This window comes from Melozone crissalis, unplaced genomic scaffold (assembly GCF_028551555.1).
Source record: "Melozone crissalis strain CALT ecotype California unplaced genomic scaffold, PUWL_Pcris_2 ptg000033l_1, whole genome shotgun sequence".
NCBI classification, from domain to species: Eukaryota; Metazoa; Chordata; class Aves; order Passeriformes; family Passerellidae; genus Melozone; species Melozone crissalis.
The window spans coordinates 2,449,993-2,462,082 of NW_026535811.1; the positions used below are offsets into that span (position 1 = coordinate 2,449,993).

The following is a 12,090-nucleotide window of genomic DNA, read 5'->3' on the forward strand; positions in this document are numbered from 1 at the left end:
GTGGGCCATTAAGGAGTGTGACATGCACTGTAGTAGCTTCCCCTCATGTTTCAACACATGCCACAGAAAACCTACTAGCTCCTAAAAAAAATCCCCTTCACTGAATCAGAGCTTTTTTAATGAGTCTTGATGGAATACCTTCAGGAGTTCATGCGAGGATTTTAGTTTTACATTATGGTAAACCAGTGATTCCACTTCCCTTTTGTTCTTCCTAGGTTTTAAGGTATTTAAGTATAGCTAACACATCACTCACCTTAATTTTTCAGCAAGATCTTGGGTTTTTTTTACACAGGTGCATTTTTTAAAGGACACAAGCTGGCAACAATGTAACTGAATCACAAAAGGATAAAAAAAGTCTCTTCTATTCTGCAAAAACCAGAACCTCCCTAATTTCTCCTAACTTTTCAAGGAACTTAATTAAATTAGGTTTAATGCTGTTCCTATCTAGAAGATTTTCAGAATAATGTAAAAGAGAAAATCTAAAGCTACAGTGGAATAAGTGAGGCACAGTTTCTTCTCTCTAATGAAACTTTTCTTCCTTGGTTTTTGTGTCTGGGCGCAGGATAGCACACAGTAATCAGAAAGCTTGGGTCATTTTGGGACTCTTCATCAGGAACTGTAGTGAGAGAACAAGCGGGAATGCCTTCAAACTGCCAGAGAGCAGGTTTAGATTAAATGTTAGGCAGAAATTATTTTCTGTAAGGATGCTGAGGCTCTGGCACAGGTGCCCAGAGCAGCTGTGGCTGCTCCTGAATCTCTGGCAGTGTCCAAGGCCAGGTTTGATGGGGCTTGGAGCCACCTGGGACAGTGGAAGGTGTCCCTGCCATGGCACTTGGTTGGAACTGGGTGATCTTTAAGGTCCCATCCAACCCAAACTGTTCTATGATTCTACAGTTTTCTTTTCCCACCTTATTATGTATCCTTTAATGCTTTTATGACACCTCTGGACGGCCATTTGTACAAAATGCGCATGTGAAAAATCCTTTACCTGAAGTAAAACCCAGTGCAAAAGGCTGGAGCTCTAATAATGTATTTATGTTCTTTCAACACTAGATGGGAAAGGCTATTTAAGCCAAGCAGGAAAATTCCTGAACATCAATACTGGTAGTGATGTGTCATTTGCAGCAATTGCAATAGATAATTACAAGAGATAGTTATTATAGATAATTTTGAAAAGGACTGTGATACCATTAACACTACTGGCATAATTTCCTTCCAGTGGCTTCTCTGCACCTCTCCACACAGTTCTAACACCTGGGTCAACAATAGAAGGATTCATGGTGAGAAAGCCATCCAAGTTTTAAAAGTTTGTCAGGTTAAAAAAACCCCAAAACAAACCACCAAACAGAACATACCCACGCTGTTTGAAATTGCACTGCTTTGATGTCCTGATGGAGACAGCTGAGTAAGAAATGCTTTCTCCATACATCTAATCCATCCTCCTGCTACTGAAAAACCCTTTCTTTTGGATGACTCAGCTCTGTCTGGATCAACTGTTTGAATTACAGCTCAAAAATTACATTAATGAGAGCTGCCATGGTTTTATGCCTTTTTCCATTGCTCCAAACCCTGCAAATATTAACAAAATTAACAACTTTGCCAAACTCAGACGGAAAACTTGCTTGAATGCCTTGAATGTACAAAAAGCCAAAATCAAACACAAAATACTGAGCAACTGACCTGTGAGCCTCTGGGTCCTCGTTTGTGATCCCATTCAGAATGCCCCATGAGCTGCAAAACAAAGAAAAGCAGAGCTAAGTGATAAATTGCACTCATTATTTTAATTGAAACACTCATGCTTTTATATCCATTACACATTTTTTCTGGAAATAAACAGGTTTGCTTTTATGATTTATCACACAGAGCTTTTAGACTCATAATGAAGCCATTGTAACATTGTACCTTTGCATTCAGAACCCAAACACATCTGGCATCACAACTCTGCTGGTGCCAATAAAATCCCCACTGCCACAGATTCAGCTTTAGCCAAATGTTTAATACTGATCTGGCAAAAGGACAGCTGATACATCAACAAGGAGATTACCAAAACCAGGGCACATTTGATTAATCAGCAATGTACATTTTATATCAGCCATGATAATTAGCAACAGCTTTAAATCTGTTTCACCATTGAGTTATGGGGGTTTTTGTACATCTACTCAGGGATTTCTTCTGGGTATTGTTTGCTCCTCCACAAAGAGGCATTGCTTAATTCAAATAAAAAAATATGTGAATGAAAGGTAGGAGGGTTAATGTGACATGCACTGACTTACAGCCATGAACATTTTCTTGCTCATTTTTCCCAACATTCTTTCCCAAAGGAAATGCCTTCCCCCTGTTCAGAGGTAGGCAAGGAGATTCACAACCCACACTTATTGCAGAACATGCTTTCAAAACATTCATCCCAGGACAAGAGGTTAAAACTACTCTGCAATTCAGGAAAGCCACATGCACCTCCTATGATGAGATTTTTTTTTTTTAATCTTCTCCAGGAACTGTTCATCCTTACCCTTTTCTTTCCCAAGGGCTCCTAATTTTTAAGTTATTGCTCACAACTATCTATCTCCATAACTGGAGACAAAACACATATGCAGACAGGCATCAAAAATCAGAAATGTCACATCATTTTTTTACCTGATACAGCCTTGTGACTGCCACCCTCATTTTACTGCAATTTTTTCCTATTTTCCATGTACTCTTGGTGGAAACACTATCTCTGCTGGGTTTCCCTGTTTGCTCTCCATTACTGCATGAAGCACAGCTTTGATGTTTTTTTAAATGAATAACTGATGTGCAAAAACTACCAAGAGATGCTCCTACCAAAGGTTATGTGCTTCAAAGAAACTTTGCCAGAACCCTCCTACCTGTCTTTTCTCTGTGGACCAGAAACCCTCTTCAATTTTAATTCTTAGCCCCTGTGCCTTGGGAGGAAGTAACTCCCGCTTTCCTGATTCACTTGGCTAAAAGAAAATTAATTTAGCTCGAGTCTGACCACTGGTGGCTCTCAGGGTGATACCTTTACCTCCAGGTTCCTATCAGTGGAATTAGCACAAAAAGCAAGCCTCACAGTGAAAGCAGAACATCCATTGTGTAGAGGAGCACATAGTAGAGAAAATCCTGTGCTCCCAGTGCTGGGTTTATTTTCTCTATTCAGTCTTTATTGCAATTTTTAATAAAGTTTTAATAAGCCTTTTAAAAAAATTTCAAAGCAACTATCATTTCTCACAATAGCTCACTGAAAAGTGAAAGGTTGCTTTATTACTGCCACCAAAAATGAGAGGTGCAGTCACAAGCCAGGCCTGGAATCACTATTCACATATGTAGGGATGCTCCCAGTGCAGTCAGTCCCAGGAAAACACTGAAGTGTGTCAGGGTGGTTACCTGTGATCAATGTCACTGTCATATTTTATGAAAAATCCTTTGCCAGAATTTTTCTCCTGAGAAGCCTCAGAAAAGAAAGGTAAACAATAATTATCTGATTGCTTGGAGTGTGATCTGGAGGTCTCTCACCACCAGGTGCATCTTTGATTGGTTCCATGTGCATTGTGTTGATGTAATGACCAATCTTAGTCCAGCTGTGTTGGGACTCTGGTCAGTCAGGGGTTTTTATTGTCATTCTTGTTCTAGCCTTCTGATAGCTCCTTTCTCTTTCTTTAGTACAGTTTTAGAATATAATATAATATGGTATAATATAACATAACAGACTTCTGAGAACATGGAGTCAGATTCTCATCTCTCACCTCATCCTGGGGACCACTCACAAACTCAACATGGCTGTCCCCAGCTAAAACAGTGAGGCTGTTTTTAAGCATTATATATAATCCATGACCTATGAAACCAACCTTTTCCTACTGTTGTCATAAAATCTTACTTGGCTTTAAAATGCATTCTCCCTTGTTATCTAAAAATCTGTGCTCATGTCATGCTAGAATGTTCTTGGCATGTGGTGGTCCCTACTAACACAGGAGTAGAGGAATGAAAAATTAAATGGATACCACACAAAAATGCCTCAGAAAGAAGAGAACCCCAAAGGTTATGACAAAATCTCTGCCAGGCCATCATTCTGCAGAGGGATGATTGCCTCAGTGTGACACCCTTTAGCTCAACCAGCCGCACTCGGCTCAATTCCTTCTGAACCTGATTTTATTTGCATGGACAAACAGTGCTGGAGCATGATACCCAGAAAAGGAGGAAAGAAAGTATGCCTGAATTATTGGGCTAGGTAGAAATCATGATTTCCACAAGCTGAATAGAAATCAAAAGATGAAGAAAGCAGAATTAAAAACAAAAACAAAGCCGAAAACCAAACAAAAACTGCCACAAAAAAAAAAAAAAAAAACAACCAACCAAAACCAAACAACAAACCAACTACACTCAGAGAAAACAGAGCGTGTGCATAAATCCACTTGAGTGACTCAACCTTCTGAAATCATGGAAAAAGAAAATAATATACTGCTTAATTGGTGCATGCATGCAAACAGAGATACTGACATAAAAATGCATTTGGAAGTAGGGGGAAGTTATGTTTATCACTTACAGATGGGTTTGCTCCAGACCCCACCACCTCCTCTGGAATCAATTTGGTCCAGAGTGATGATGAACAGCCTCAGAGCATCAAATTTATTATTCTTACTGACCAGCTAACCAAGGCTATGTGTATCAGCAGCAGAAAGAGGGGATAAAACTGAAATCAAACTCCCACACAGCTTACATGCATGCAATCTCTGTTAGAATAAAAGGAGCTACTTTACATTTCATCTGAAACTGTCCTGGAAACCCATCTCTGGCAGTTGTAATGCTCACAGATGAAAGCAGCTTTTAGCAACAAGAACGAGCCCTGCATGTTCAGGAATGCACAAAAACATGGCCTGAGCTAAAACCACTGCTTGGTGCTACCCTAAGAACTGACTGACAGCTCTCCAGGGAAAACACTCCCCCATTCCAGCTGAGGAAAGACCCCAATTCCAAAATCCCAGGCACAGACAGGAGAGGAGAAGTGAAAGGACTCATCCCCTTTTGGAGATGTAGGGTGTGAGTCTGAGCTCTGAATTTTAGGGTTTTGCTATAAACACCATGAAGTTTTCTCAGCTTGTGGTTTTAAAACTTCTGTTCACTAATGCAGCAATACCTTCAAAGGAGTAAGGAATGGTATAAAGTACTGTCTACATTACATCAGATTTTTGAGATAGCCATATTCAAGTAGAACAAAGCCATTTAAAAATTAGCATCTTCAGCCCTCGCCTCTCTAAATGCAGTTCTTCTCCTATATGTTATTTAATTAAAGCCCCAGCAAATGATTACATAAGGATTTCAACTTTCATTAAAATTCATAAACCATAATTCTTAGCCTCCTTAGTATTAGAGAACTGCAGGAAAATGTGACCCACACAGATTGTAGAAGATCTAAGTAAATCTAAAAAGGACAGAAAGTAAAGTATGACAATTTAAACCTTTTTAGCTGTTTATAAGTCCTATTTTTCCCTTATACAATCTTTTCTGGACCAGGGTTTTAATTCTGGCACTACTGAAACAGCAATACTGCTAACTATGCAATTGCTGGGGAAAAAAAAAAGAGATAAAAACCTCCAACAAAGCAAACCAGAAAAAAACAACCCCAAAAATGAGTCAGAGTAATAGAAAAGGCATAATATTATTATAAGGACCTCCCCAACGGGGCACAAGTCAGGGAAAATCCCCAATATTTAAAATGCAAGCAGTCCCATGTATATTCTTTGAAAGGGGAGGGAATCCTCAGCAGCAGAATGCAGCAGCATTTTGAAACCAGATGGATTTATTAAAGCATTGTTTAAACTCAGCACAGTTTCATTAGAGGGAATGAGCAGATCCTTTCTTTGTAAGCATTAGAGAGGACCAATGAATTAATTACATTTAGTGTTTAATAAAACCCTTTAAATCCATTCAAAGTCTATTCTTATTCTATTCAGATTATAGTCTATTACTCTGGAACTTGATTGTGACACATATTTACACGTACATAACACTTTTACTGTTCTAAAAACAACCAGATGGTGAGGACAAAAATGAGCTAAATCAGCCAATGGAGACACCAAAGACAATAAATGGGATTCAACAAGGCTGAAACAAGATCACACAGTCCAAATGCACATGAGAACCTTGCCCCAGCTCACTGCCTCCTTCTCTTGGATTTTAAAGATTTCCACTGTGTCTGGATACCTCATTCCATTATAGTGAACATAAAAAAGTCCTGCTCTCCTTAGTGGAAAGTGGACACAAGGCAAAGCACAGGAATGTGAGAGAAATTGCTCCTCTGCTCCATGTGGCATTGGGAGCCAAGCACTTGCATCCAACATTTCCCACTGAACTGGCTATGGTACATGAACAGGGCAGCCTGAGCTCTCCCCAACAGCTGAGAACCTGCAAAAATGCCTTTCTGCCACTCCTGCAAGGACTTAGCACATTTAGTAGTGGTAAAAAAGAATTACCAATGAGATGACGAGAAGTTTTGGCTGGGTGGTAGCCAGTAGCTTTAAGAGTTGTTTATATTTGGGAATCAGCATCCAGAAGAGTAAGATAGGAGTACCCAATCAGGTTGGCACCTGGTTTCAGCCTTCACCAAAATAGCAGAGCTTCTATTTAAACATGAGCATAACATCTTCCCTCTTTGGGAGAGATGTAGTTGAATGGGCATGTTGAGGATGTGAAACAGTGTCTCACTGTTGAGCTCTCTGACACTGCCTCCTTACAGCCTGTGCTGAATGGGGCACAGTATGATCCATATTCTCTGAATATGGGTATTAGCCATGCTCCAGTCAGGATCACATTTCCACTGGCAATAAGAAACTGTTTGTTACCAGCATGTAGGCACAAAATGTTCCCGATAAGTTCTTTTTTGGGTAGCAAAAAAAAAAGCACAAATTATTTCCTTGATTACATATTAGGGGAAACATTTATTTTTACAAACATGCAGGAGTCAGGTCACACAGAAGCTAACAGGGTGTTGTTGCACATGCTATTTTGAGTAGGATTCCTTCTATCCCATAGACTGTTCCCTGCATTTTCATGGTAATCAAGATAAAAGAGATGATTTACTGACTCGATTGATTTAGGGAGGGAATTTTGGTGTGGATGCCATCAGCAGGAGCAGCTAAGCAGGCTGGAGCTGCTGAGATTGACCACTGCCAGATCCTGATAACATAACAGGGGAGCAACTGGCTGCTCTGACCACCTTCTCCACCAAATGGCAGAACTGCACCTTGCCCTGGGGCATCCCAGGTGTGAGAGGTGCTGTGAGCTGAGAGTGATCACACACAGGCATGTGCGGGCCATGACACACAGACAGCAAAGGGCTCCAGCATTTGGAAAAACAATGCCTTTTCCACAGCCCCTGGCCAGCTCCCAGGGTCAGCACAAAGCACAAGATGTCAGAGCTGCACTGTTCAGCCAGATGTGTGAGCTGCATGCTCGTGTCAGCACAGCCACTGTGGAGAGGAAACTCTCCACCCAAATGCTCCCAACATCTTCTAGCCCTGCAAATCACCAGGGCCAGACTCAGTTCCAAGACTGGTTTAAAAAAAAACCAACAACAACAAAAACCCCAAACAAAATAACTCACCACAACAAACCAACCAAAGTAATAAATTGGGGGTGAACATTTAAGAGCCATTTAGTTGCTTCCTAATCAAATTGTTTGAATGGTTTCTGGGCTGCTGGACAACAGCTGGAAGCAGAGATTAGCTTTTTAAACCACAGCAGAGGCAGAAATGGAAGTTGGAACTTGGTGCTGCTTTGAACTGGAGGCGGGGCACCAACGTTGGTACCTTGTACCAATGAGGTACAGTGATGGGTTTGAGGAGGAGCTGCAGTGAATGCCTTCTCTGCAGGCTCAGACCCATGTGGGGATGGAGTTAAGGCCTCTGAAGCTGCCACCCTGGGGAAGCTGGAAGTGCTGGAGGGAGCTGCTGGGAGGTGCAGCAAGGAGCTAGGGCCCTGCCAGGGCTGCAGAGAGCACTGCTCAGGGTGCTGAGCCACCGTGGCAGCAGGGAGTGGAGAAACCAAGGCCTTGGAGAGGCAGCAAGGCTGAGGGGAGCCCCATGGGCACAGCAGCACAGGGGACACCCAAAGGCAGCAGCAGTGACAGCAGTGACTGTCCCCAAGGCACGGCAGCAAACCGCCCCGAGCGCTCCAGCAGGGACGCAGCTCCGGGGGAATGAGCTCATCCCTGGCACTGGAGACACAGCAGGAGCCTGCGTGCTGGGGGAGGCTCTCATGGCAGCAAACATCCTTCTTATTTCCACACAATAAACTGCAGCTGACTCCTCCAGGGCAGGAGGATGCAGGGATGCTGGTTTCCTTACAAGGGACACAGCAGTGTCACACAGCAGTGGGCTCAGGGCAGCTCCACAGCACCCCTGGAAATGAGCAGCTTTCACTGCAGAGAATGTGAAGCTGCTGGGAAGTTTAAAAAAAAAAAAAAAAAAAAAAAAACCACACCAAAAAACCAAACGTAGGTGGGAAAAAGAAAAGGCATAGGAATATCCACCTCCACACCCTGTATCTGGTTTTATACAAATTTTTGTCACAACTACTTAAACAGATGACAGTAGTAAAACAAATCCATGCGTGTTTCTATTATTTTCACTCCCACCACTGAATTTCTCAGGTCCCTATTAATCCTTCACACATCAAGGAGGATTTTAAACAACAGGTTTGGGAGGCAGAGCTGTAGTAAAATAGAGAAAAGACCTGATTTTGAGGGGACTGGGGGGTGGAAGGGAGGAGGAGGCAGTGTTTTTTTATTTTGTTTTTTTGGAAGCAATTCTTATTCTTCAGTGATCCTCAATGATGGATTCCACACAAAGAGTTACTTGCAGGTTTTTTAACAAAGGCTTCCTAAATTAATGATCTAATCTGGATATTTCATTTCAGAATAAATGAGTAAAACAATTAAAATGATCATAAATAGATTTCTTATTCCCTTGAACTGATCTGGTAGATAAATAATAGGCGTATTGATCTGGTTGACTAGTAATCCACAAGTAAAAGTGTTCACCAAATTTTCCATATTTGAAAAATTTTCCCACTTTCCCATTCTGAGTATAGTCATGAAAGCCAAAGCCTTAGAGAAAAACATCTACAGTGGTCATATAAAAGCTGTGGGCACAGCTACTCTGATACCCTCCCAGCTTAGCTACAGAGATAATTTACCAACAGTCCCTTAGAGAAGATGATTTCTCAGTATGGGAATGCCAGGGCAACACAGCAACGTCAAGAGTGCTAAACATAGCAGCAAGTTAACAAAAGAACAGAAGTATATTGATAAAAAGGAGAAGAATTACTATTTAAATGTTGTTTGCTATTCACAGTACACACATGAAGTTCCTGGAACTCACAGCTACCCAGTCAAGTCCATTCTGGTGAAATTAAGTTCCTAGAAAAGTCAGAAAGCTCATTTATTTATTTTTTTTTCCCCATTGGGAATCATTCTCTGTGCACCAAGAATTCCATTCACAATACCAAGCCTGGCACTAGCTTGATAATTAGACAGCTACTGCATCAGAGTTAGCAAAGTCGGAAATCATGGTGAGGCATCTAACATAATTTTTTCTTTTGTTAAAGAGTCTAAAGATTTCTACAAAAAAACCTGCTCTGAAATCTATGTTTCCAATTCTACTCTCTCTTTATTGTGCATAGCTTTTCTCTCACTTTCCATCTTTTCAGAATCCTGGTGTCACATAGGTGTCTATGCACTTAGTGTTGCTAACACAAAGCTCCAAGGTGAGGTGAGCCCTTTTAGGCTGGTTAAAGTGCACAGCAGGGTTTCTGCTTCCACAGAAATGTCTTTTTGCACAGCAATTAAAAACCCACTGGAAAAGCAGGTAAAGCTTTTCAGGGATTTCTCAGTCAAGCTCTGATTTCAGGTGGATCACCCTCAATATGAACACAGATCACGACAGCTCATTTGGAAGGCAAATGAGTTGAGCAAGTTTTATGAGTTTAGCTCATATGGAAAGTCCAATGAGTACAGCAAGTGCATTCATCAAATGGCTGACCATTCTCTGGTAGTTTGCATAAAAATGGGAATTTTCGAATTGGATTCCCAGGGGATAAGTGTCTACCTCACAGGAAAAAGAAAACAACCCAAAGAAAACCCCAAACCATCACAAATTGACATCCTTACTGGCAGTCTCAGCAGAAAAAAGTCCTTAGGACTGAGTAAGCTTGGAGGTTTCACCAGACATTTAACCTTTGGAAGTGGTTCCAGATCCAGCAAGGGAAGTGAGCCACTGCAGCAGGGACAGAGACACGTGTGACTCATTGGTGTCAGCTCTGCACTTCCCTGTGCGCACAGGATGGCATTTTGGCACAGCTGCCAGCTCAAACCTCTCAGCAGAGTAGAGTCACTCCCAAAGAGGAAGGGGGCAGAGTGTGAGAGAGGAAAACAGAGATACCAAAGGTGGCAGTGCCACTGTGCCCCAAAAGTGGGAATTCTGTGAGCAGCAAATCCAGCAGCCTGACCAAACCAGATCTCTTGTGATAGCATCAGCACTTCCTGAAAATAAAAAAACAGACTTTGCTTATGGTAATACGGCAACTTAGTGTCCATCTGGTGTGAAACACAAAACATGGTGACTACAGGAATTGGTCCCTGGTGAGGCCAAAACAGAGTGAGGCGGAAAGCCAGCCATGTAACAGCTCCAGCAGCTCCTTTTACTGAAACACATTAACTTTAATGGCAGCACTGAGGGACAGCTGCAATGAAGTAATGAACATTTTAAGATAAGGAGAATTTGGCCTCCCACAAAGCAGCCTGACCCACACAGCCATCAGCCACTCTGAGAGCATCCCTGAGTCTGGGCAGGTGAAGCCTCAGCTGCCAGGGTTGGCCTGGAAAAAAAGCTTTGCTCTGCCAAGGCTTGTTCCAGCCTGCAGCCACACAAACGAGGCAATTCTTTCATTAACACCCCATTTTCCTGCTTCTGAGGCTTCACAAAGCAGAACAGCACTGATATTTCAACAGCTAGATCCCAGGAAGCAAATGTCCTAAAATCACACTGTAGAGTCTGGTAGCTTACTAAAAAACCTCAATGTCAAAACTCAAAGTACATTCAGTTTAAACACACCCTTGGGGGGATTTTCTACTAACTACTTTCTATTTCAGACTATTCACTTTTAGCTCAACCAGCGATGCTTCATCACTCATCCAGGAAAACTCCCCTCTCTGCCACCCAATCTCAATCAACCTGCCAAATTAATTATCACCCTGCATTTGGCTATTGCTAAGAGGGGGGAAAAAAGCAAATAGATGAACGGAGCAGTGACCCGAGCAGAAATGGATGCTCTGAAACGGAACTAATTAAATCAGCTCAGTGATCTCCTTCCAGCACGACACATTTTACCCACTCCATCCCCATCTCCTCCAGCTGTCCTCGGCAGGGAGCTCACATGGGGCTCAGATCCCTCTCCAGCAGCCAACCAGGGATCTTTTCTACTCATCCTTGCAGCTGCGTGATCTAAAATAAAGGGGGGAAAAAAGCCAAGTGCCACACAGAAAATTCACAAGGAGAATTTCCCACTGACATTTACATGCAGATTCCTGGCCACAGAAGATGTGTTTCAGTCAGACAGCAGCAGGAAATGATTACCTACCTCAGATTTATGGGACCACAGGCAGCAAAACTTTGGTGCTCTGCTGGCTCTATGGAATGAGCAGAGCTCAGAGCAGGGCTTTGCTTTTGAGACCCCAAGTCAGGCCTTGCAGCAGAGCTGTCAGGACTAACACACAGAAAGTGCAGAATTTGTGGGTTTTAGATCAATGCCATGAGTCAGACACTAAACCTTATCTCAAGTCCCTGTGCATGCATGGCCACAGCATTTGTGACCCTGCTGACCCTAAAGGGCCCAGCTCAAGGAAATACACACCATTTTAGGTTCTCCCACCAGACAATTTTAAGTGACAGTCCAGTTGAAATGCATGCAAAAACACCTTTGGGCCATGAATTTCCCTGCTGCTGGAACTGGTACCAATTCCTTTGGGGTCATGCTGACAGGCACAGCCTATGCCAGCTGATGCCACCATACCTGAGCAGTGGGAATACCCAAAGCTGCAGG

General features: G+C 42.3%; 1 protein-coding gene across 1 annotated transcript in view; it reads right to left on the minus strand.

Annotated features, from left to right (window-relative positions):
* Positions 1 to 12,090, minus strand: part of PDE3A (phosphodiesterase 3A) — a 203,202-nt gene that overhangs the window by 68,437 nt on the left and 122,675 nt on the right. Inside the window, exon 2 of the mRNA XM_054281858.1 lies at positions 1,681 to 1,731. Within this exon, the coding sequence (XP_054137833.1) occupies positions 1,681 to 1,731 (51 nt within the window). The remainder of the gene's footprint in view (positions 1 to 1,680; positions 1,732 to 12,090) is intronic.